The sequence below is a fragment of the Antennarius striatus genome, chromosome 19 (assembly GCF_040054535.1).
Source record: "Antennarius striatus isolate MH-2024 chromosome 19, ASM4005453v1, whole genome shotgun sequence".
NCBI lineage: Eukaryota > Metazoa > Chordata > Actinopteri > Lophiiformes > Antennariidae > Antennarius > Antennarius striatus.
Genome location: NC_090794.1, coordinates 851604 through 877368, shown reverse-complemented (window position 1 = coordinate 877368; position 25765 = coordinate 851604). Strand labels below are relative to the sequence as shown.

General features: G+C 49.4%; 2 protein-coding genes across 3 annotated transcripts; both read left to right on the top strand.

The window, feature by feature from the left end:
- Nucleotides 1–617: 617 nt before the first annotated feature.
- LOC137613662 (pleckstrin homology domain-containing family G member 3-like) lies at nucleotides 618–17469 on the top strand. 2 transcript variants are annotated; one of them, XM_068343044.1, is made up of 18 exons: nucleotides 618–751; nucleotides 3282–3341; nucleotides 7649–8112; nucleotides 9031–9131; nucleotides 9314–9383; nucleotides 9895–9941; nucleotides 10035–10185; nucleotides 10257–10388; nucleotides 10468–10650; nucleotides 10730–10822; nucleotides 10910–10996; nucleotides 11606–11639; nucleotides 11911–12000; nucleotides 12090–12122; nucleotides 12301–12311; nucleotides 13603–13710; nucleotides 13839–15261; nucleotides 15384–17469. In XM_068343044.1, exons 2-18 carry the CDS (start codon nucleotides 3293–3295, stop codon nucleotides 16169–16171), a joined length of 3864 nt encoding a protein of 1287 aa, XP_068199145.1. In that variant the 5' UTR covers nucleotides 618–751; nucleotides 3282–3292; the 3' UTR covers nucleotides 16172–17469. The 2 variants fall into 2 exon arrangements, with proteins under 2 accessions (XP_068199145.1, XP_068199143.1); XM_068343042.1 differs by having other exon boundaries at nucleotides 13839–15279.
- A 225-nt stretch (nucleotides 17470–17694) lies between these two features.
- On the top strand, nucleotides 17695–25765 carry LOC137613663 (inverted formin-2-like). Its single transcript, XM_068343045.1, has 24 exons — nucleotides 17695–17835; nucleotides 19389–19529; nucleotides 19613–19874; nucleotides 19964–20079; nucleotides 20259–20418; nucleotides 20864–20897; nucleotides 20977–21118; nucleotides 21193–21325; nucleotides 21412–22170; nucleotides 22297–22427; nucleotides 22508–22569; nucleotides 22669–22771; nucleotides 22875–22960; nucleotides 23066–23166; nucleotides 23244–23314; nucleotides 23401–23508; nucleotides 23577–23647; nucleotides 23750–23870; nucleotides 24013–24177; nucleotides 24548–24632; nucleotides 24712–24825; nucleotides 24894–25292; nucleotides 25372–25416; nucleotides 25696–25765. Exons 2-23 carry the CDS (start codon nucleotides 19401–19403, stop codon nucleotides 25413–25415), a joined length of 3396 nt encoding a protein of 1131 aa, XP_068199146.1. The 5' UTR covers nucleotides 17695–17835; nucleotides 19389–19400; the 3' UTR covers nucleotide 25416; nucleotides 25696–25765.

Sequence of the window (25765 nt, the reverse complement as noted above, 5' to 3'; positions counted from 1 at the left end):
TTTAAACTTGTCACGTCTTGCGTGGATTTTGGCGACACTGCCCCCGGTGGTTCACAGCGGTACTGCATCTGTACGTCCCTCCCATCAGTTTCACGTGTTCTCCACAGACGTATGTTTGGTCCAATTGCACCCGGATCTTTAACAGAAATCATAACCTAACCTTCGTTGTATTTGCTCAACAGTAAAAACGTCCCTCCATTCATTTCCTACGCATTTATGTTCTGTGAACGCAGCAGTACCACCACAGGCCTGTGGGGGCAGTATAGTAATGACCACTGAAAAATATCCTCGAACGCACCAAAGCAGAAGAAAGGGACGAACCTCAAAACGTCTCAGACCAGCTTGTGACGTCATTACAACCTTCACTCCGTCACTATTTCTGTTGCTGTGGAAACCTTTGTCTCTCCGTTGCCCTCTAGCGGCTGAATCGATCACACACGTGTCAGATAATCACAGACACACACACACACACACACACACACACACACACACACACACACACACACACACACACACACACACACACACACACACACACACACACACACACACACACACAGACGGTGGGGAAATAGATGATGGATCTGCTTTGAAACGACGCGCATGCGCAGAGCGGAGCCGCGGATAGAGAGGCGGACAGACAGACAGGCGGACTGTGGTGCGGGATAGGGTGCGGGGTTCACGCAGGAACCGATCGGGAGTCGGTGTGGATGGAAGTGGACTGATTGATCCGGGACTCGGACCCCACGAGGTGAGTTCAAGTGTTTCAGGAAAAAAGAGTGAAAGTTTAAATCTGTGAACGTTTGAATCCCGGATCAGGAACTGTTGACTGGACCGATGGAATCTCTACGCGGAAGTTTGTTTTCAGTCCGATTCGGGTTCTGTTCGGGACTCAAACTCAAACCAGGTCCCCCTCAGGTCCAACGGGATCTGAGTCAGTTTTATAAACTGGAGGAGCGTCGGTGCGGCGACGGACGCAGAACTCCGTAAAGAAATCCTCTAATTTAAGCTTGTCGTGATGTTTCCACGCAGCTTTTTGCTGGAATAGGGTGAAATAATCTGTTTTTATAATCGGGAAGGAGTTTAATCTAATTCGGCTGTGCTGTTATTTTAATCCGGGTAGGTGTTTGTTGGGTATTGAAGCTTTTCCCGGATTGTTTCTCAAGCCAAACACACCCCGACCGGAGGCAGAACGCCCGAATCTCCTGACCCGATTCAGAGATGCTCGGTGGGACATCTGGTACCGGAGAGACCGGAGGGTTCAACCGCATCACGACACGGAAGTGGGGGTGTTTGTGGGTGTTTTGGCGTTTTTATAAAACACACAATTCGTTTAAAAGTAATTTTTTTGATGGGAATTCGTTTTTGAAACGAGAAAAAAACTGAGATGTCAAGTCATTGTTGCGTGTGTGTGTGTGTGTGTGTGTGTGTGTGTGTGTGTGTGTGTGTGTGTGTGTGTGTGTGTGTGTGTGTGTGTGTGTGTGTGTGTGTGTGATTTACTTCACTCCCACATTGTCGGTTTTTTGCAAATTTGAAAAAAAAAAACCTCATCAGAAATGACGTAATACCCGGGGCGACCGCAGGGGGCGGTATAGCCAAACGTCAATCAAGAAACGACAGTCACAATGAAGAGTTACTGAAATATTTGTCGCATTACTACTTTTTTTACTTCCTGCGTTCCTTTCCAAACTTCCTGTTATCTTGACCTTTGACCCGTCACTAACCCTCGTGGGCGCGTTGGCGCCAAACAACGCCGGAAGCGTTAAATTCCTGCAAAGACGGGAATAATTTGTCAGTATTTTGTGTTTTGGCTTCATTTTTGTCGCTGGGTGACGACTTTGAACGCACCACAAAACACGTCCAAAGATTTTGATAATTAATCCAGGAAGTAAAATTTTTGAGTTGTAAATAAATTTATTCATAGTATTTGTTTTAAAAAACAGCTCATTAAGTTTCTTAGGACTATAAAACAATACAATTGGCTGCTTTTAGCATCCTTAGCATGTAGCATGTCTAGTAATCTGGTGACGTTATCTGATAGTTGTGTGTAAAAACTTTTTTGTGAATTTTTTTTGGAAATATTTTAAAAGTAGTCTGATTACTTGTTGTTGTACTGCGTTACTCTGCGGGTCTCAGATATCGGTGTGTGTTCAGGAGGCGGTCGATCCGGTTCTTCATCCCGGATTTCCGTCTCCACAGCAGCTTCACTTTCGTGTTTTGCCCTCATCGCCGTCTGTCAGGCACAAACACCGATTCAGGTTTCGCCTCAAACGCTTTTTAAAAATCGCTGATGGAACAAAAACAATCCAGTTCGGAGGGAGTTCCGGCTACACAGATAACTTATTAAAATAAAAGAAAATTCGACTAATTGTCTGCTGTTAGACTTGCTGACTCATGATGGCACCTGATTGGACGGATTGTTTGTTGTTCTTCTGAATAATTAAAGTAATTAAAAGCCGATTTAAATCCTTTCACCACGAAGCTGCATGACACCGCTGACGTCCCTGAACGCATCGCGACCTTTACTGACGGAGAACTGGAGCGTTATCTCAGGTGTTCACGACTCGCCCGTCTGCGTTCGGCTCACCTTTGACCTCCTGAGGAATTCGTTTTTATTTTTCCTGTTTTTTTTCGGTGATAATAAAAGAAAGACGAGCAGGAAGTTCGAAATGTTTCCCTCAGAGAAACGTCCGTTTGTTCAGCAAAATACTTCACTGCCTCATGAAACCATCAGTTAGCAGCACGTACGCAACACGCTAACATGCTGCTAACGGTTTGATAAGTCATTATGAATGTCCCATAGTCTCGTCTCAGTCCCCTTGTCTCAGTCCCCTTGTCTCAGTCCCCTTGTCTCAGTCCCCTTGTCTCAGTCCCCTTGTCTCAGTCCCCTTGTCTTAGTCCCCTTGTCTCAGTACAGTCCCCTTGTCTCAGTCCCCTTGTCTCAGTCCCCTTGTCTCAGTCCCCTTGTCTCAGTCCTGTCCCCTTGTCTCAGTCCCCTTGTCTCAGTCCCCTTGTCTCAGTCCCCTTGTCTCAGTCCCCTTGTCTCAGTCCCCTTGTCTCAGTCCCCTTGTCTTAGTCCCCTTGTCTCAGTACAGTCCCCTTGTCTCAGTCCCCTTGTCTCAGTCCCCTTGTCTCAGTCCCCTTGTCTCAGTCCTGTCCCCTTGTCTCAGTCCCCTTGTCTCAGTCCCCTTGTCTCAGTCCCCTTGTCTCAGTCCCCTTGTCTCCGTCCCCTTGTCTCAGTCCTGTCCCCTTGTCTCAGTCCTGTCCCTTTGTCTCTCCAGCTGACGCTGTGATGCCTGAAAGATCTCTCGGCTCCGCCCACGACGTCCCGATGGACGACGGTAGGACACGCCTCTTCTTCCTCGTCTCTATCAGGAAACACGTTGACGATCAATATGTCTGATCGATCGTCCATCCAGAGCCCGATCGATCAGACAGGGTTCAGCTCTTCCTTCAGGGTTTTGGGTCTCGACTAGGCCACGCCCACTGAACCAATATTAGTCCAGTCCTGACGGCGCCTCACCTGTCAGCAGGTCGATGACATCACACCTCATTTAAATATCAAACAGACGATCAGAACCTGTTCTGTTCTGTCGTCTTTGGCTATTGAACCGGATTTGCATTTGAATGGGAATCAACCAATAGGAAGGAGGAGGTGATGGCCCCGCCCACCTCAGAATAGGCTCCACACCTTTTTCAGCCGTCCCGCGTCGATTTGGTTTACTTCCATCTACTTCCTGTCACACAGGAAGTAGATGGAAGCTGGCGTCTGGCTCCGCCTGCTGGTAGCGCTGAGGCTAATTGGATTAAGCCCCACCCCCTCACACACACACACACACACCCCAGCGCTCACACACACATCCCGACGCCGTCAGGACTGAGCAGACCCGGGTCCTCCGTCCGTCCGCGCTGCGTTTAAGGTAAGCTGGGATTTCACGGCGTCCTCGCAAAACAGGTTGTTGTTATTTATCTTCTGTCGGCATTGGACTAACGAACCAATCAGGATCCGGTAAGCTGGGCGGCGTTCAAAGAGCAAAACGTTAAGAAGCTGTCGGGGAAAAAAGTTCCTGAAAGTTTCCGGAACGTTTTTGTTACGTCACAAAACTTTATTGAACGTTTGCAGCCTTTACTTTATTGATCTGGAGTCCGTTAACAATATATCACAGCCAAGGCCCCAGAGGCTTATGGGTAGCGTGTTTCACTTAACATTGTCGAATCCTGTGGCTCCGCCCATTGCACCTCTGGTGCCTGCTGCTGATTGGATGTTGAGCTCGATGGGCGTCGACCCGGTTACATAAGAGACAAGTCGTTACCATGACAACACGTCAAGCCATCTTCACGTCACGTGAAGCCCGAAGCCGTCGGCATGACGACGCGATCAGTGTGTCCTGACGGTCGGAGCAGCTGATTGGTGGGATCTGAGGGGGCGGGTCTGTTTTGGTTGTCGGTTGTAATCTCAGCTGGTTCGTCTGTCAATGTGGCGGATTAACCGATGAGGTAATCCTCATTATCACAGATTAGAACACACACACACACACACACACACACACACACACACACACACACACACACCTGTATCCTGTGTTTGCCAGTCGGTATCAGGTTGTGAAAGGAATTCTGGGAATCCTGCGAATGGGCAGCGAGCCCCAGCGGGCCGCTGGGAGACAAGAGGTTAATCCTCCCGTGGCGAGGCGTTCGAGGCACGCAGGATCTCCCGCCGCTAATCCTCCCCCCGCGGAGCGGAGCTGATAAGAGATCCGTCAGACAGGAAGTGATGTCGACACCTCCTCCTGTCTGAGGACCGAAGGTTGAGAAATCAGACGCTTCCTGTTGCATCATGGGAAATTTTTGTTTACTGACTCATTCATGACTTCATGCATGAACAAACAAACAGAGAGCTGTCCACATACTTCTGGCCACGCGTGTTTGTTTTGCACAGCCTGCTTGTTGTCCTGCAGCCGGGGGGGCAGGGGGGGGCGGGGCTTGCGTGTCGGGACGCGTCGGTTCGTCACAACATGTCGCATCAGGACGAGACGCCGCCGCCGCTCAAGAGCGCGCCTGTGTCTCCGGAACACTCAACCATTATCCTGCACGGCCCCGCCCCCCCGGGACGCTCAGTGACACAAACAAACGCACAATCGCTGCGATTCAGACAGACACACATCGGAGAGCCGCCGCCCCTCAGGCCAGGGGTCAAAGGTCATGCGATCAAACTTCTCAATTCCGCTGTTCTGTTTGATTTATGATATATTAAATGTTAGCATTAGCTTTAGCGACTGGGAGCCGGATCCATCGCTCCTGTGGGCGTCGCCCGCCACCTGCAGCGTTTAAAGCTTCCTGTAGGTCAACCCTCTGAAGGTCGCGCCGCTTCAAACGCTCCTCCACCGCTGCGCGCCGTCTGAAACTGATGCATGATGGGAAGCCATGATGCAACCCCAGGAGGATTCCCCCGCCCTCAAACCCGGTGATGCGTTCACTGACTCCCGTTCAGTTTCATCTAAATCAGGGAATAAAGTTAGAAAATGTGCGTTTTTGGATGCTATCTTAAGCCCCGCCCCCAGAAACGCCTCCTTTTCACCACTTGATGCTTTTTTTTAGTGACCTGCGCCTTTAAAGAATCTGATTGGTGGATGAATGCTGTGAAATTATATCTTGAAGCTGATTGGTTCAGCTGTTGATAAACATGACCGCCCTCCTTAGCTCCTCCTCCTTTATCTCCTCTCATTCCTCTCCTCCTCTTCATCATCTTCATCATCTCTTCCTTCCCGTCCTGACTCCTCCCACCCTGGTGGCTCCTCCCCCTCCCCCTCCTCCTTTGTCTCTCCTCTTTTTCAATCTCTTCTAACCCGTGAAGCCTTCAGGTGCCTCCAAAGCTGTGGGAAAACTTTTATTGCTAGATTTTTTTAGATGTGCAGATAGCGTTTTTTAGCTAAGGCGGGGTAACTGTTGAGTCGATGGGGTATCAGAGGAGTTTGAGGCGGAGTCTGGTTGGAGGAGGAGGAGGAGTCGCCGTGGTGAGGCGTTCAGGTGCAGAGGAGGAGGTGAAGATCTCTTTCAGGAGCATCAGGGAGGAGCGGCGGCTCAAGCGAGTCTTCGCCCTCCGCCGGTTCGGTGAGTCGCCGCCGAGCGTCGACGAGTCGGCAGATTTCACTCCGATTTTTTTATTGATTAATTGATTTTTCGATCGTTAGTTGTGATTAAACAGATATTAGGTTTTATTTCTCTACGTGTGTCTAATCACAGAAAACATCTTCCTGTTACTACAAACGGCTGCAGGGGTCAAAGTTCGCCCATGTGTTTGAATGTAGCGCCGAGCGCTAACTGGCTAGCGCTCCTCTTATCATGTTCAAGTGGCCAGAGTCCATAAATGTCCTTCCTGCTGTGAACGCCTCGCTGACTTCACACTGGCAGGAAGCCAAGTGGCTAACGGCCTGAGTGTGTGTGTGTGTGTGTGTGTGTGTGTGTGTGTGTGTGTGTGTGTGTGTGTGTGTGTGTGTGTGTGTGTCCTGCTGTTTGCAGTTGTTTTCATTCAAACTCTTGTTTCCTCGTAAGAAAGTGATTTAACTCCACCCCCCCCCACACACACACACACACTTCATTTAGCTTAAGATGCTAATTTTGCGTTCAGGTTTTGTTTTCTGACACTTGTGTAAATCATTGTTCACAATAAAAATAATTTTAAGTTCATGCAACATGATTTTAACGACATGTTGAAGCAGAAACAACTCGAAATTTAAGAAAAAAATTTTTTTCTTGACTCGGACAATCTAAGTTAGAAATAAATATGCTAAACTGTTGAATGCTAACGTGATATGTTTTAAGCGTGTTCAAATTGTTCGATGTTTTGCTATTATTAGCTTGTAGCATGTGAATTTACATTTCTAAGGTTGAACATATTAGCATAACACTGAACATATGGTGTTTCTAGCGACGCTTGAAGATTTTCTCACGGTTGACTGTGTGACAAAAATCGTAGCGTATTTACTTTGAGCTATTTTCGCTCAGACTTGACAGGAAGAGGATTTATTTTCTCCCGCCGTTCCTTTCGGCGGTAATAAACCTGTTCTGATGGATTCTCTGGATTCCTCTGCTGACATGTTCAGCTGATAACGGAGCCTGAAACGGTCAGGGTGTCTGTGATTGGCTGTCAGCGAGTCAGATTTATTTCAAACGTAATCAATCAGTTAGATTACATTGCATCACATCCTCCATCGTGCTCTGGAACAGAAAAACAAACCCCTTAAATTCTCTTCTTTCATGATGATGTCATACTGATGCTTTTATTGTGAAAGTCTGGCCTCAGCGCTGCAGAAGAAGCTCGGTCATCACACTGTGACTCTTATTGTGAAGGGCCTCTGATCGTGACAGGACTCTTATTGTGAAGGGCCTCTGATCGTGACAGGACTCTTATTGTGAAGGTTTTCTATGGTTGTGACATGGCTTTTATTTTGAAGGTTCTCTGTGATCATGACAGGACTCTTATTGTGAAGGGCCTCTTTGGTTGTGACAGGACTCTTATTGTGAAGGTGGTGACAGGACTCTTATTGTGAAGGTCGTGACAGGCCTATCACTGTGCTGCTGAGCACTGATTGGCTCCATCTGGATAATGATGATGTCATCGATGACCCCACCCCTCCTGTCTTCCCAGAACCCCCCCACCTGTCCACCTCCCCCCCCAGCAGTAATGAGCGCGCTCCGTCGGCCACGCCCTCTGACTCCTCGGACCGCCGCCCGGCGAGCCTGATCTCCACTCTGTCCTCGGGGTCCGGCTCCTCCCGAGACAACGCCCCCGGCCCCGCCCCTCCGCCGTCGCCCCTGAGCTCCGAACCCGACCCGGACGCAAGCCCCCCCGACGGCGCCGCCGAGGGCGAGGGGCGGTCCTGGCTCCACCCAGGGCCTGACAGGAGGGGGCGGGGCCTCGACCACAAAGACACCAACAAACAGAACAACAACAAGGCGGAGGCCACGCCCACCCGGGCCCCCCAGGACCCTCCCCTCCCCAGGACCGGCAGCATGGCGCCCAGCCCCCAGCTGACCTACCTGGACCGCGTCGTCCTGGAGATCATCGAGACGGAGAGGACCTACGTGAGGGACCTGAGGATGATCGTGGAGGTGAGTCATGTGACCCGAGGGCGGGGTCAGTTATTAATAACTATAATCAGCAGCAGGAAAACGTTTTCTATCTCAAACTGAGTCATGATTGAACTCTAATCAATCGATCAATCGATCAGTGAATCTGGAGCCAGCTCTTGACCGGTGGGACCAGCGGTTCTATAATTAACTGGTTTAATCTGGATTAACCGGTGATGTAACAACTGAACCTGCGTCAGACGCAGCAGCAGGAACACGCTAAACTTTATTTAAACTTCATTTAAACTTTATTTAAACTTCATTTAAACTTTATTTAAACTTCATTTAAACTTTATTTAAACTTCATTTAAACTTTATTTAAACTTTATTTAAACTTTATTTAAACTTCATTTAAACTTTATTTAAACTTCATTTAAACTTCATTTAAACTTTATTCAAACTTTATTTAAACTTTATTTAAACTTTATTTAAACTTTATTTAAACTTTATTTAAACTTTATTTAAACTGTTGTTCAACAAAACTTTATGTTTAAACACAAACAGGAGAGAGAACCGGATTCTGAACTGAAATTAATTAAACCTGAATTAAACCGGACTAGTTTAAATTGAACAGCTGTAACTGATCGATTATCGGTTATTGAACCGTCAAACGTGATTAAATTCAGTTCTAATGAGATTCTTCTGTCGGGCCGACAGGAGGTAATCAGATTACTGGTGATCAGTGTGATGCCAGTCCGCCCCCTGCTGGACAGACGCAGACATGACAGAAAAATAAAACCGATCGTTTGATTTAAATGTTTTTATTTTGTTTATTTGCAGACATTCTGATGATTTTCTTCTCCACCTCCTCCCCCATCTCTCCATCCTCACCCCATCCCCCCGTCCTCCCCCTTTCTTCTCTCCCTCCTTTCTGCTCTCTCTCTCGCCCCCTTCCTGCAGGACTACCTGGCTCACATCATCGATCAATGTGACGTATTGATCCGACCCGATCAGGTCTGCGCTCTGTTTGGAAACATCGAAGACATCTATGAGTTCAACAGGTGAGATTCAAATTAAACTTTATTAACACGCACAATCATTCACAGACGAGCTCATCCAAAGACGACACCTGCTGGACAGGTGGAGTCATTACAGCCGGAGCTTGATCAATGCCAATACATAACCGATCGCTGTTCATTCAATGAGTTGCTGTTGCTATGGTAACCATGTTCCCCTTCGACAGCGAGCTGCTCCAGGCTCTGGACCTGTGTGACAACGACCCCGTTGCCGTCGCCAGGTGCTTCGTCATGAGGGTGAGAAGTTTATCGTTGTTAATGAAATAACAACAATGTTATTTTAGCGTTGTTATTTTATTAATACTATTATTTGTATTTATTTTCTTTTTATTAAGATATTTATTTGTTAACATTTTTCATATTATTTTATTAACAGTTAATTAAAAAAATTTCAAATAATATTTTTTAACTATTTTATTAACATAGTTAAAAAATATGTTTTGATTTAACTTTTTTGTAATTTTGTTAACATGATTATTTTTATTAGTACCATTGTTTTCCAATATAATTTTATTAACATAGTTATTGTATTAACATTATTATTTTATTAATAATAGTATTTTTATTGATATTCTTTTCATTAATAGTATTTTAGTAACATTGTTATTTTGCTGACATTTATTTATTATTTTATTAATATTGTTTTTTTATTAATATTATTTTATTAATACTATTATTTTTGTTAATATTATTTTTTATAACTTAATGTTTCTAAATAAAATCCTTCCCTTGTTTTTTCTCCTTTCAGAGTGAATACTTTGACATCTACACACAGTACTGCACTAACTACCCAAAGTAAGTCGTTCTTCCATCCCTCCTCTGTGCACCTGTTCCACACACCTGATGGAGGCGGGGCTTCCGTTCACACCTGTGCTCTCCCTCCTCCAGCTCGGTGGCGGCGCTGACGGACTGCATGAGGAACAAAACTCTGGCCAAGTTCTTCAGGGAGCGTCAGGCGACGCTGAAGAGGTCGCTGCCGCTCGGATCGTACCTCCTGAAGCCGGTCCAGAGGATCCTCAAGTACCACCTGCTGCTGCAGGTGGGGGGGTGATGATGGTGATGATGATGGTGATGGTGATGATGGTGGTGATGATGATGATGATGATGCAGGAGATAGCGAAGCACTTCGACCCGGAGGAGGGGGGGTACGAGGTGGTGGAGGAGGCCATCTACACCATGACGGGCGTGGCCTGGTACATCAACGACATGAAGAGGAAACACGAGCACGCCATCCGGCTGCAGGTCGGTCACCTGTCATGTTGGTCATACCGTTACCCAGAATCCTTTGTGCTGAGGGTGCCCCCCCCCCTCCTCCCCCCAGGAGGTGCAGTCCCTGCTGCTGAACTGGAAGGGGCCGGACCTGACCACCTACGGCGAGCTGGTCCTGGAGGGAACCTTCAGGCTCCACCGGGCCAAGAGCGAGCGGACGCTGTTCCTGTTCGAGCGCATGCTGCTCATCACCAAACGCCGGGGGGAGCACTACGCCTACAAGACACACATCTCTGTGAGGAGCCGCCCCCCCAACCGGATAAACAACGAAAAACATGTTTGTTTACCTGTTTGTTTGTTTTTGTCTCCTGCAGTGCGCCACCCTGATGCTGATCGAAAGCGCCAAAGACTCCCTGAGCTTCAGCGTGACTCATTACAAACACCCCAAGCAGCCGCACACCGTCCAGGTACAGCGCCCCCTGGGGGCTCGTTTACAACACAAACAAACAAGCACCCAGTAAACAAATGTGGGATGAACGACTGTTTGTTTCCAGGCGAAGACGGTGGAGGAGAGGAAGCTCTGGGCTCATCACATCAAACGCATCATCCTGGAGAACCACCGCAACATCATCCCCCAGAAGGTCTGGTACCACCAGTATGACCAGTACCACCAGTATGACCAGTACCACCAGTATGACCAGTACCACCAGTGTGACCAGTACCACCAGTACCACCAGTATGACCAGTACCACCAGTACCACCAGTATGACCAGTACCACCAGTACCACCAGTATGACCAGTACCACCAGTATGACCAGTAACACCAGTATGACCAGTACCACCAGTATTACCAGTACCACCAGTATGACCAGTACCACCAGTATGACCAGTACCACCAGTATGACCAGTACCACCAGTACCACCAGTATGACCAGTACCACCAGTATGACCAGTACCACCAGTATGACCAGTACCACCAGTGTGACCAGTACCACCAGTACCACCAGTATGACCAGTACCACCAGTACCACCAGTATGACCAGTACCACCAGTACCACCAGTATGACCAGTACCACCAGTATGACCAGTAACACCAGTATGACCAGTACCACCAGTATTACCAGTACCACCAGTATGACCAGTACCACCAGTATGACCAGTACCACCAGTATGACCAGTAACACCAGTATAACCAGTATGACCAGTACCACCAGTATAACCAGTATGGTCACGTCTGCTGTTCGTTTCAGGCTAAAGACGCCATCATGGAGATGAATCCCACCTGTGAGTAAACGTTTGTTGTTTATTTTTAAGAAGTGAACATTATTTGTTTACTTGATGGATGTAAACATCAAACCTGTGGTGTGATGTTTACAGGAGAAACAATAAACAAACCGTTCATCAGTCAGTGAACCTTTTGTTGTGTCTGATGTTGTTTATCTTATTGTTTATGTTGTTGTTTCTGATGTTGTTGTTTATTTTATTGTTTATGTTGTTGTTTCTGATGTTGTTGCTATTGTTGTTTACGTTGTTGTTGTTGTTTGTCTCCCCGTAGACCCTCCCCGGTATCGTTTCAGTCCTGAGCGGTTGAAGAAAGCTCTGTCCTCTCATTCTGATGTCGGTCGTCAGGGGCGACGACAGTCAGGTAAACAACACAAACAACATGGAACACTTCCTGTTTACAGGACTGTTTATCTCTTCTGTTGATGTTTACATGTTTGTTTACTCCTTCAGAACCGATCAAGCAGGTGACGAAGAGCAGCAAAGGTAAAACTGTCCTTCATCTCTGGAGCCTTGACGAAGCCGATCGATCAATGACGTGATTTATTGATCCCAACATGTTTGTTCTGTTGTCAACTAATCATCATGTCTGCTCTTCATCATGTCTGCTCCTCTTCATCATGTCTGCTCCTCTTCATCATGTCTGCTCCTCTTCATCATGCAGACAGTTTAAAGGTAAGAGACGAGCTTTGTGTGTGTGTGTGTGTGTGTGTGTGTGTGTGTGTGTGTGTGTGTGTGTGTGTGTGTGTGTGTGTGTGTGTCTGTCCTGGGCGTCGGCCATCGTGGGGTCACCTTGGTTGTGGTGAAGTGGTTCTCACCACAGTCCCTCTCAGAATGTGAGGATTTGTCGGAATGAGCCGGAGTAATGACATCATCGAAATCGTATATCGTCATGGAAACCAGGATCTGATGTAGAGCGACCTCCAGGAGGTCTGAGGAGCAGCTCCTCCCACAGAAACCCAACAGGAGTCTTTGGCGTCTTGCAGCATTCGGCTGGTAAAGGGGCGTTACCGGGTAGACGCTCCCTGCAGCCGGCCACCGGCAGCAGCACACCGGCAGAGTCCGAGGCCACCGGGGAGGAGGAGGAGGAGGAGGAGGAAGAGGAAGAGGAAGAGGAGGAGGAGCTCGACAGGAAGGACTCACTGGAGCACCTGATCTGCAGTGAGGACGAGGAAGAGGCAGGGCCTCATCAGCCGGTGGTAGAGGACATCGAGCTCGACGAGTTTCTGCCGGAAGACGAGCAGGTAGACGACTTCGCCACTTCCGTTCTGGCTGCCATCTCCTTCTGGCACTACAGGGTTACCATGGTGACGGTGAGGCTTTGCCCTGCCAGGCTTGTTTCCTCACCCCCCAGCGTTTGGTTTGGCTCCCCGCCATCGGTAACACATCGGCGCCACTCCGCTCATTGACACCTGACCGGAGCACTGAGTTTCCTGTTGCATGAGCTTCCTAACAGCGACCGGCGAGTAGCAACCACAAAGAAGACTCTCAGTTCATGGTGCGAGTAAATCCTCTGACAGGATTTATTTAGACGATGAACTGTCCGTTAATAATCTTTCCACGTATGTTCCCCCGGTCTTGGAGCTTCGATGGACATCTGACCTGCAGCTTTAACAGTGTTTTGTTTCATTTCAACTTGGGGGCCAAACATACCTGAAAGTCTTTGGGTGATGTTTGATTGCCAGACGTTTGCTGCTGCCTCTCCATCTTTGGTTGCTGCATTGCTTCAGTTTAGTTGCATGCTTTCCATGACTGATGGCTGCACTTGTTTGGGTTTGGTGTGAAACTAAATCTGCACTTCAGTGTCAGTATAACAAGGTCGCCCCAAGTACCTTTTCAGGACATCCTGGCAAGTAAGGCAAAGTCTTCCATTCACGTCCGCTTTTTTGGTTTGTTTACATTATAATCTGTCTTTTTAATCTCCATCTGATCTGCTGGAATTAAAGGTTTTATTTCTTTTTTGAAGGAGGCGAAGGGAGGCGTGGCCTCCTCCAATGGTTGTAGCAAAGAAAATGGCCGACTTCCTGTAGAGGACGAGCCAGGTGGAGCTGAAACACCGGGCAAACAACTGAAGGTAAAAGTCAACATGTTCTAGTTTTCCTCATATTAAAGTTAACCTTTCAAAAGCTGTTTTTCAGTCTTAATTACATTTCCTGTATTTGATTTTCCTCCTCTTTGCTCCTTTGCTCCTGCGGGAATAAGTTGCCAAAGGAGACTGTACCGGATTCTGAACCGACAGAGAACCCTGAACCAGAATCGCCCTCTGATCCCGACAGTTTGTCTGCTACACCTCCGAGGACATCTCCTCGAAGTTCAGGTCAACTGACACCTAGAGGAGACCCAGAGTTCCCAGGGAAGCCGTCTTCTGCCGCAACTGATTCAGATTCAAAGACCTTGAGTAGCGAGGAGTCTTCGGAGGATGAGGATGGGAAGGATACAGCAGAGAAAGAGAGTCAGGTGACAAGCATCCTTCCCTCCTCCGTCCTAGATAAAGCCAGCGCCATCGCTCAGCACTTCACCAACAGCATCAAACGGGGCAGCCTGCCCCAGGATGACAAGCGCCCCCTGAGCTGTGGTTCACCACGGCTACCAAGCAGATCCAGCAGCAGCCTCAGCATGGGCGTCGAAACTGCCGATCGACCATTGCGGCTCAGTAGTGTGGGTTCTGAAACTGAGACCGCTGGCGTAGCAGATCTGACTCTGCTCTCTCCTTGGGAAGACAGCCTCTTTGAGACCAACCGAGGGATCAGACGGAGGCGAGACTCCACTCTATCCAAGCAGGACCAGTTGCTCATCGGAAAAATCAGGAGTTACTATGAGTTGGCTGAAAGCCAGGACGCAAACTTCAGCTTGCAGCGCAGAGAGAGCCTGACATACATCCCAACCGGGCTCGTCAGGAGTTCCGTCAGTAGGATCAACAGTATCCCAAAGGGTAAAACCGTCAAGACAGATTCCACCATTACAGCAACAGCATCCAGTCTTGACCCTTTTCCAACAGAATCTAACCTACCCACTGAGGGTCTCATGTTCTCCAGTGACTCCTCAGAGTGTCTAAAATCTGATCAGAGAAGCACTCTTCCAGAAGATTCAAGAGAAAGCCAATGGTCTGGATCTCAAAACGTACAGGATAATCCATCTGACGAAGAGTTTAGACCTTCGTCCGAAATGATCAAGATTTGGCAAATGATGGAGCAAGATATCACCGGATCCCAAAGTGAAGACAAAGACCAAGAAAGTCAAAGAAACACCCAAAACAAGAGCGCTGAAGTCAACACCACCATGGAGGTATCATCCGGTTCTCCATCCCTCATGCAGGAATTCTCCAATGCGAATCAAACGGAATGTCAGACGGACTCACCGAAGGCACCGTGGGAAGATACCATCCTCGTCAAGGCTCCGCTTCCCCGGGTTGCCCAGCTGAAGGCGGAGGCAGCGGACGAAAAGCCAAGGGGGGATCCCAAAAGGCTGGATGAGGTGGACAAGTCGCAGAGCAAAGTCTTCAATCTGGCTCGTCAGTACAGCCAGCGAATCAAAACGGTCAAACCGATGGTCCGACAGAGGAGTCAGGGCTTGCTGTTCAACAAGACGACCTTACCGTGTGTGGTGGAGGAGAAGGAGAGTTCAGGTAACGTGGAATCCTCTGGTAAGCAGCATTGTTAGCATTGAACCGTTATTGAACCGTTGACCCAGAACACAACATGAACCGAATCAGACAGGTTGTAACTAAAGCTCTGTTCTACTTTCCAGGTAAAACAAACCCGACTCAACCGCTGCCGTCTCAGGATTCCGTAGACCCGATCCGATCTCTGACTTCAGGCCTCGCTAGCAGCACGGAGAGGACAGTCTCTCGGTCCCACAGTCCGCCACTTTCCTCCTCTAGGGAAGGTTTCAACTGGCCTGACGTCCGGGAGCTTCGCTCCAAATACTCTAGCCAAAGTCTATCCCACAAGACTCCTGTAAGTCGGACAACCTCTGTCCCGGACCAGATGTTTGACAGCGGTCTTCGGAGGAACTCCGCGACGTCCAAGCCTCAAAGCAGCTGGGACGACAACAGAGAAGAACGCAAGAAACGGCTTCAGCGATCCAAATCTCTGGAACCTCGGCTCAGCAGAGCGCAAAAGACGGATCTGCAAAATCTCCAGGAAAAGGTTGCTAATAGCAACACTGATGGTTATTACATTGCAGCTGAGGTACCGCTGCCTACCGACCCTGAACACAAGATGGTCATCGTGGAGAAGATTCACAAAGCACAGTCTTCGGAAACGGCGAAAGAACCCAAAGAAGAAGAAGAAAACTACGTTCAGATCCGCTCGCCGACCAGCAAGGAGAAGATATCCATCATGGCGGTCATTGACCGCTGCCGGGCCTATCAGGAGTCTGACGAATACAAACAGAGGGAGGATGTGAAAGCAAAAACTGAACTCGACTCCACGACGGTGACCTCGAATCAGCAGGACAGCGCAGGACAGAAGACGGAGGCCGGTCCACAGGGCATCGTGAAAAACCTGAGGGAAAAGTTCCAAAGTCTGAGCTGAAGGAGCGTCAAGGTGGAGACGACGCTAACAGCCGAGAAAAACAACTGCGTCCTGTCTTTTTTTAAAATTATGTTCTCAGAATCACATTGAAACTGTCAGGATGTTGTTTTACAAGCAAGCATTTACACAACAAATTATTCTTATGATTACAAAAGCTCAACTTTCTTAATCCCAGATTCGTGTGTGGCATCCTGGAGGTCAAAATCTGGAGTTCTGTACATATCAAACACTAACTACTGTCAGCCAGATTATTCATCAGAAACATAATTTATTTACAGGATGTTATGTGTTTCACTTCTGTGTTCCTCTTTAGTTGCTATGGAGACATTTTATTGCGTTGTATCGACAACAAGGGATCGGTTTTTTTTTATTTCTGGACTTTGAATGTTCCTCCAGCCACAAAATTTCCCCTCTGAAGAGTCCAACTTGTTCCTATTTTTGCAGTTGGGCAAATTTTTGCACCGACAGTGACTGATTACAAAATCTGCAGCTTCACAACACGAATAAAGTCTTAACAAGAAAAAAACGTCTCAAAGGAAACGTAGAAAACACTTTAGAAGATACAGAAATAAGACGGCGAGTCTCTGAAGTGAGGAAAAATTCAGCTTTTTGGCTAAAATGTTATAAATATACAGTCTAATTATTTGAGTCTTAATCTTTGGAGGCTGTGGACACGCTAATGCTAAACACTCGCCTTAAATCAGAAGAACGTGAACACAAAGTTTGACTGTTTGAAATGCGTTCAAAGGAAGAACAGGTCACCCTGTTCCTGGCGCGGCCCCCGAGGTCCAGCATTTCAAAGAGTCCAGTTCAGGAATCCGTTTCATCCAGAACTGATTCAGGATGCAGATAGCCTAGCCTAGCTTAGCACAAGCATGGGGGAGGGGTAGCTGCTAGCATTGTATCAAAGTAGAAAAACACTACGCAAAACTTTTAGGAAAGCTAGTCTGTGCCAAATAAATTATCCTCAATTATCACGTTGCGTTAGGGAATGTCTAATGGTCTGACATCATCACCTGTAGCGTGAGGGCGCCGCCCGTTTTTCTCTTTTAACCGAACGGCATGCTGACGTCACTGAACTCGGTTTGGACGCGGAGCAGGAGGGTGACCCACGCCGGGTTTTGCCCTTCCGTGATTTGTTTTATTTGACCCTTGACCTCCCTTAACCACTACCCCACACGCCGCTCGCGTGTTCTTCCGCCAGTCGGACTCAAACCCGCACCTTTTATTTATTGGTTGATCTGACGTAAACACAAACGGCGTCTGTCCATCTGTGTCTGTGCTTCTACGTGTGTGTTGTATGTACAGACATGTTTATATGACCAGAGGACGTCCGCATTAAAACCAATTATCTGTGATGTAAACAACAACTTCTTGTTTATTATTTATTTATTTTACATTTTAAAGCTAATTTGTAAGAGAAAAAGTCGCTGAATCATAGAACTGTAGTTATAGTAGTAACTTTTCCTGCTGCGACCTCTGACCCCGCCCACATCATGCGGGCGAGGCCCGCGGGCAGCCCCGGGGTTAGCCGGGAGTTCCTCCACAGGAAGCGCTTCTTCTTCTTCTCCATCGGCGCTCACCGCCGGAGTTTGACTCCGAACTAAACCGGAAAGTTTTCCCCGTGGAGACGGAGACGAGCCTCCCGCCCGCCGGAGAGCACGGTGAGGATAAACCTGAGCGTTCACCGGACATGAGATGGGAGAGGTCGCCTTCCTGTTGAATCCCATTTAAAAAACGATTAATTTAGATTTACTTGCATAATTAGAGAAAGAAACAATTTAATTTACTTAAAAGATAACAGAACCCGAATTTGTTGACGTCACGCTATCATTCGGCTTTAGTTTAATCAGGTTGGTGATCTTTTAATGAACTTAAAAACACTTTAAAGACTGTTTTCTCCGCTGTGTTGACGATGGGAAAACCACCACGGACAGCTACGTCAGTCACCGCACCGACGGGAAACATTGTCGTTCGCTAGAATTAGAAACGTTTTTAGGTCAACTTTTTTATGCCGATATGAGCAGAATAGTTTATTTGGCATAAAATGAATAAAAATTTTGTTATAAATTGTGTGCAATTTTCTTTAAGTGCGGAGAAATACTAAATTGGAAGAAATTTAAACGAAGGCTGGTAGAAAGGAGGTTTGAGAAATCAAACTGGTGTTCATTTTTTTAATGTTTGCATTCTGTTATTCATTAAATAAACAGCTTTTGTTAAGACACAATATATTCTACATTAAACTCCAACATCCTGGGACAGCAGTTCAACCTACTGGATATTTAAATCAATGAGTCAACAGAAAGGAATTCATTTAACATGAATATTGTGACATGAGTGTAATTTATTCATATTTAATGAGCTTATATATGAGAATAGTGTCTTTAATTTTGTTCATAATTTATGTGTCTTTAAATTCTGTCAGTTTCCAGATCGAATATTGATCAGATCCATCTCTGATCTATATTTGTATAATAATTGATGATAAATAATTGATTATTCACATGTATGATCTCTGCATGTATGTATCTTTCGGGCGTGTCGCTGGCAGCAGAACATGACTTTGATTGTTCAAACAGTTTCCTTGTCGCTGGGTGGATCCGACTGGAGAACCAGACGTGGGTCGGGTCCAGGTTGGCTGACATGAAGGAATGTCTCCACACCTGTCCCTGGGACACGCCTGAGAGACGCAGCGCTGGGCCCGTTAAACCTGATCGTGGGCTTAAATTTGTTGGATCCCAGCCAGTTTACACTGAACCGAATGTTCAGCCTGCGGCGACTCGTTCTAACGGGTTCCAACATCGTCCCGCTGACGGGTCTCGATGGGATGCGACCATGGAAACGGTTCCTGTTGTTGAATCTGACCTGGGATCTGTTGTCCGTTTGTCATGAATCAGCAGAATTAAAGCTGAGTTGCTGACAGAAGCTGAACATAAAGACTCTTTCATAAAGAGGCACAAACAATCGGCGCCTGTGTCTCGTCACCGGAGGTCAGGCGACGCAAATATTCACCATCTTTGCTGTATTTTTGTTGGTCGTCTCCCTGGGAGCTTGTTTATCCCATAATGTCATCGCACCTGAATGCATCGCATGGTGTTGAATGCCAGTCATGTGACTACTGCACTATTTCTATCCAGGAAGCGCGAACGGGTTGATGGACGGAAACTTTGCTGAAATGAAATGAAATCGATTGGATGTATTGAAACTTTCTCTGCAGGCTTGTGTCGCCATGGCAACCAAAACGAAATGGGAAGCGATTAAGGAGCGTGTGACGGGAAGTCCCGCCCACGACCCGGACGCCACACTGGAGGCCAATCTGGAGAACGCCGACCCTGAACTCTGCATCCGCCTGCTCCAGGTAAGAGTGCTGACACCTAGTGGTCGCTTTGGGGTACCGCGACATAACGCTCAGTCAACGCCTCTGGACTCCGCCCCCTGCAGGTTCCCACGGTGGTGAACTACTCGGGGTTGCGGCGGCGGCTGGAGGCCAGCGATCAGACCTGGATGGTGCAGTTCCTGGAGCTGCGGGGGCTGGACCTGCTGATGGAGGCGCTGGAGCGCCTGTCGGGGCGTGGCTGCGCCCGCATCGCCGACGCCCTCCTGCAGCTCACCTGCGTCGCCTGCATCCGCGCCGTCATGAACTCAGCGGAAGGTCTCCACTTCATCCTGGACAACCGGGGCTATGTCAGGACCCTGACCCAGGGTGGGTTCATCAGGTGTCAGCGCGTGTGGTGGCGGCGCTTCCTATTGGTCGTTGGGGAGTCATGTGACTCTGTGTGTCCCTCCCCCCAGCTCTTGATACGTCGAATGTCATGGTGAAGATGCAGGTGTTCGAGCTGCTGGCGGCTCTCACTGTGTTCGACCCCCAGGGGCATCGCCTGTGTCTGGACGCCCTGGACCACTACAAGGTACCCCCCCACTGGGTCACCACGGGGTCGCCAGGGTAACCGATCTGGATCCGAATCCAACCGGTGATCCGGAATGTTTACATTTGTAGGATAACGTTATTTCACCCAAACGTCAGTGTTGAGTTCAAGTCCATCAGGACAGGAGAGCGCTGGAGTGACGCCAACGTGTTTGTGTCCAGAGTGTGAAGAAGCAGCAGTATCGCTTCAGCGTCGTCATGAACGAGCTCCACGCCACCGACAACGTCCCGTACCAGGTGGCGCTGATGAGCGTCGTCAACGTCATCGTGTTGGGACAGGAAGACCTGAGGAAGAGGAGCCGTCTGCGCCAGGAGTTCATCGGTACGAGGAGGCAGTCCAGGTCCACGCAGTGAAACGGTCCAGGTCCACGCAGTGAAACGGTCCAGGTTCACACAGTGAAACGGTCCAGGTTCACACGGTGAAACAGTCCAGGTCCACGCAGTGAAACGGTCCAGGTTCACACGGTGAAACAGTCCAGGTTCACACAGTGAAACAGTCCAGGTTCACACGGTGAAACAGTCCAGGTCCACGTAGTGAAACGGTCCAGGTTCACACGGTGAAACAGTCCAGGTCCACGTAGTGAAACGGTCCAGGTTCACACAGTGAAACAGTCCAGGTTCACGTAGTGAAACGGTCCAGGTTCACACAGTGAAACAGTCCAGGTTCACACAGTGAAACAGTATTTTCCTCCATGTTGATGAAATGAATGTGATCAGAGTTTTTCTCCGTTGCCGTGGATACCGTAGAGTTTGTCTTTTCTTTGCAGGACTGCAGCTCCTGGATCTGTTACCCAAACTGAGGTACTTATTTTATTGGTATAATTAATCAATGATCGATGAGGCCATCGGGTCCTGACCTCTGACCTCTGACCGTCTCCAGGGAGACGGAGGATGAGGACCTGAACATCCAGTGCGATGCGTTCGAGGAGTCGCTGTCGTCGGACGAGGAGGAGATGGAGCGGCTGTACGGGGGCGTGGACATGAGCAGCCACCAGCAGGTGTTCACCTCCCTGTTCACCAAGGTACCGCCCACCTGACCCGTCACACCCTCACGCCTACCTGTCACCCACCTGCCCCCCCCCCGTCCTGTGCTCAGATGTCCAGCAGCCCCTCCTCCTCCCAGCTGCTGTCCATCCTCCAGGCGCTGCTGCTGGTGGATCCGGACCGGGCCGAGCTCTGGTTGGCTCTGGAGCTGCTGGCCGACCGGGCCATCCTATTGGCCCAGGACCGTAAGTCCGTCCACACCCACCGGTTCCGTTAGAGACGTTAAAATGACCTCAGCCACGCCCTCACACCTCCACCTGCTGCCTTTCAGCTGACATTGACTCTGCTGACTCCCTATTGGAGAGGCTCCTCCCACAGAAGTCCCTCTCAGCCAATCAGCGGATCCTTACTGTAGACAGGGCGGTGCAGACTCTACCATACAGTTCTCCTGGCCAATCAGAGCTCAGCATCAAAGACACCTCCACAACAGCATCTGCTCAAGCTCCGCCCCCCACACCTGTACTGCCCCCTCCCCTGTCTGATCAGGGCGTCCCTCCCCCTGCCCCTCCCCTACCTGGTGTGGCTCCTCCCAGTCCTCCGCCATTACCCTGTATGGCCCCTCCCCCTCTTCCCCCTTTACCTGCTATGACTCCTCCCCCTCCTCCCCCTTTACCTGGTATGGCTCCTCCCCCTCCTCCCCCTTTACCTGGTATGGCTCCTCCCCCTCCTCCCCCTTTACCTGGTATAGCTCCTCCCCCTGCTCCCCCTTTACCCGGTATGGCCCCTCCCCCTCCCCCATTACCTGGTATGGCCCCTCCCCCTCCCCCATTACCTGGTATGGCCCCTCCCCCTCCCCCATTACCTGGTATGGCCCCTCCTCCTCCCCCATTACCTGGTATGGCCCCTCCCCCTCCCCCATTACCCGGTATGGCCCCTCCCCCTCCTCCAGGGGGCACCACTGTAGCCCATACAGCTCAAGGTGTCGGCAGTTCGTATTATAGCCCCGCCCTCCATGTGAGCCCCGCCCCCTGTCCCACCCTCCGTATGAAGAAGCTGAACTGGCAGAAGCTCCCGTCCAGGGCGGTGACAGGTTAGTGTCTCACCTTCATGGGGTTGGACAGTAGTGGATTGGGTCAGAACCAGGACCCTGATGGATCACTGGGGTTCTGAACTGGTTCTGGACAGGTTCAGAACTCAAACTGCCGTCTCTCTGCAGCTCATTGGTCCTTGTGGACCTCCGAGTCCTCAGACTCGGTGGAACCGGACTACCACAGCATCGAGCAGCTCTTCAGTTTTCCTCCCACTGAGACCAAGATCAGAACCAAAACCAGGATGGAGCCTAAAGAGGTCCAGTGGTCTTTACCCCCCTGACTGTTTAAAATGTCTTCGCTGGTCTTCGTCTCATCTTCTCTGAACTTCTTCCTCAGATCTCCTTCATCGATGCCAAGAAGAGCCTGAACCTCAACATCTTCCTGAAGCAGTTCAGATGGTGACTCCAGGAATCTGCTGTCTTTACCTTGTCTCTGCCTGGTGCTGCACCTGTCCACACCTGTGCCTCACCTGTCCACACCTGTCCTGTGTCTCACAGTTCCCATGAGGACTTCGTTTCTCTGATTCTCAGAGGAGACCGGTCCAAGTTTGACGTTGAAGTCCTGAAACAGTTGATCAAACTGCTGCCGGAGAAACACGAGGTCAGCATCCCTCACCTGTCTCTCACCTGTCTCTCACCCGTTTGCCTGGTTGTTCTCTCCCGTGATGAACCCCCCTTCCTGTCTCGCACCTGTCCTCCTTCAGGTGGAGAACCTGAAGTCTCACCTCTCAGACCGGGACAAGTTCGCCTCTGTGGATCAGTTCTACCTGCAGCTGCTGGAGGTCCCCAGGTGGGATTAGAGCGCCGCCTACTGGTCAAACATGACTCACCTGATGGATTCACCTGGGCGGGGTCACAGCGACACCTCATTGGTCGTGATGTGCTTGTGTCGTAGTTACCCTCTCAGACTGGAGTGCATGTTGCTGTGCGAGGAGAGCAGCTGTTTGTTGGAGACTCTGAAACCTAAAGCGGAGCTGCTGAACCGAGCCTGCCAGAGTCAGTGAACGCACCACACCTTGGAGTACGGAGCTCTGGGGAACCCCTCCCTGGTTCAACGTGTCTTCTCTCCTCAGGTGTGAGGGACAGCAGTCGTCTGCCCAGTTTTTGTAAATTCATCCTGAGTGTCGGAAACTTTCTCAACCACGTGAGAACCTTCACGCACCACGACTTCCTGTCAGTTGCAGATCGACGCCCTGTTGACTGATTGGTCTGGTTGAATCTTTTCATCAGGGGACTCACACGGGGAACGCCGAGGGCTTTAAACTCAGCACCCTGCTCAAACTGACAGAGACCAAAGCCAACAAGTCCAGGATCACGCTGCTGCACCACGTTCTGGAGGTAACGCCTGACCCATCGCAGGAAAGTCCGATCCGTCTTCTGTCGTCAACTTTCATCAATCATTCCAGGAGGTGGAGGCGAACAAGCCGGACCTGCTGAACCTGCCTGATGATTTGGAGATCTGCGAAAAGGCTGCTGGGTGAGAGATCACAGATATAATTTGGACTGAAACACTTGAACTAGGAGTCCGTCCTAGAAAACATCTTTGACTTGGTGTTGATTGTAGTTTTTTTCCCTGCAGGTTGAGTTCGGAGTCCATTCAGTCGGACTGCAGCACTCTGGTGAAACAGCTGCAGAACTCGGAGAGGAAGGTTTCATCTTCCTCAGAGGAGGTGAAGGAGCAATATCTGACCCCCATACAGGTATTGACAACGCCCCCTGCTGGAGGACACATCAACCTTACTGGTTTATATTCCATTCAGAAAACACGTTTGTTGGATTAGACGACAGGAGGTCGGGAGGGATGAGTGCTACAATGTGCTTCTTCTTCGGTGGTCTTTTCAGGAGAGCCTGCGGGCGTGTGAGCAGCTGCAGCTCCTGTTATCCTCGCTGGAGGACAGGAGGAAGGATCTGTCCGTCTACCTGTGTGAAGACCCCAACCGCTTCTCCATCGACGAGCTGCTCAACACGATCAAGACCTTTAGGGGACTGTTCCTCAAGGCTGCCAAGGTCAGGGGCCAGTCACAGTGTAGGGTAGTCAGGGGCCAGTCTCAGCGTATAATGGAGCAGTAAGGGGCCAATCACAAGATAGGGTAGGGTAGTCAGGGCCCAATCACAGGGTAGGGTAAGGCAATCTGAAACCAATCAGAAAAGCAGGTTAGGGTAGTCATTGGCTAGCCACAGGGCAAAGTAGTCAAGGGACAATCACTGTTGTGGGGTAGGGTATTTAGAGGCCCTTAATCCCAGGGTAGGGCAGGGTAGTCGGAGGCCAATAACAGGGCAATCAGAAACAAACGCTCCTCTCAGAGACGTTCTAGATTTCAGATTTGCGTTTTAATTTTCTGATTTTTGTGATGTCATCACTGATTTCATCCGTCAGGAGAACGACAACCGTAAACAGCTGGAGAAGAAGAGGAAGCAGAGGGAGGAGGAGAGGAAGCACCAAGGAGACACCACCAAGATCAGTGAGACCGACTCTGTGACTCCACCTTAAAGTCAGTCAGAGACCTCTGACCTCTGCTTTTGTTTGTTTGTTTGTTCCAGTCAGGAGGGGCATGTCGGGCCAAGACCAAGGCTGCATCATTGACAACTTGCTGGCGGAGATCAGGAGGGGCTACAACCTGAAGAAGACCGGCCCCCGGTCCGAGCGGGTCCAGGGTGAGGCCATCTTCCCTGCAGCAGTTGGACGTTCGTGAGACTCTTTTTGACATAGTTTTCCTCGTTAGATCGTCCCGCCGGCGTGCCGAGGTCCGCCGCCGTGGACCTGCCTGACGAGTCCGTCTCCAGCCAGTCGGAGAACCTCGCAGAACCACAAGAGACCATCAAGACCCCCACAGGACCACCATCTGAACCGCTGCTAGCAGAGACTGGCCCCTCAGACACCCCAAACCCCAATGGGCCCCAAACCTCGGTTTCTGCTGCCGTCACCGAGGGAGACCAGAATCATACAAGGGTCCAGGACCTTGAGGTGAGTTCTGGACCAGAACCAGAGACCGCACACCAAAAGAACGAGGAGTCTGAGTTTGAAGAGATCACATCATCAGATGGAAGAACACCAGAAGACCAGGATGATCCGGATCCTGATTCAAGCAAACCAGCAAAGGAGTCCAGGGCGGGTCCAGCAGGTAAAGTCTGAGTCGGAACCGGTTCTGGATCCTGGTTTCAGAGCTCAGAATGAGATGAACATTTGTGTTTGGCCCACAGGTGCCGTTGGATCTAAACAGAAGAAAGGATGTGTGCCGCAGTGAGGTGAGTCCTGGTCCTGGTCCTGGTCCTGGTCCTGGTTCTGGTTCTGGTTCTGGTTCTGGTCCAGGTTCTGGTCCCGGTAATGATCTGATACCAGCTTGTTAACACCCTGATAATATCCTCTTTCGCTTGAAGTTATCTCTTAGTGCTAACATTTACTGATGAAATGATTAGCATGCTAACGCTAGCATGGTGCTTTGAGGGAGCCACTTGATTGGTGGAGCTTTCTGGGGGCGGTGCCTGAAATCAGGTTGACAGTCGTCACTTTTTCTTTTGATTCAGGTTTTGCTTCCAGATGTCCTGGACGGAGGACTCGTATCCATGGCAACAGAAACGTGATCAACAAACGACA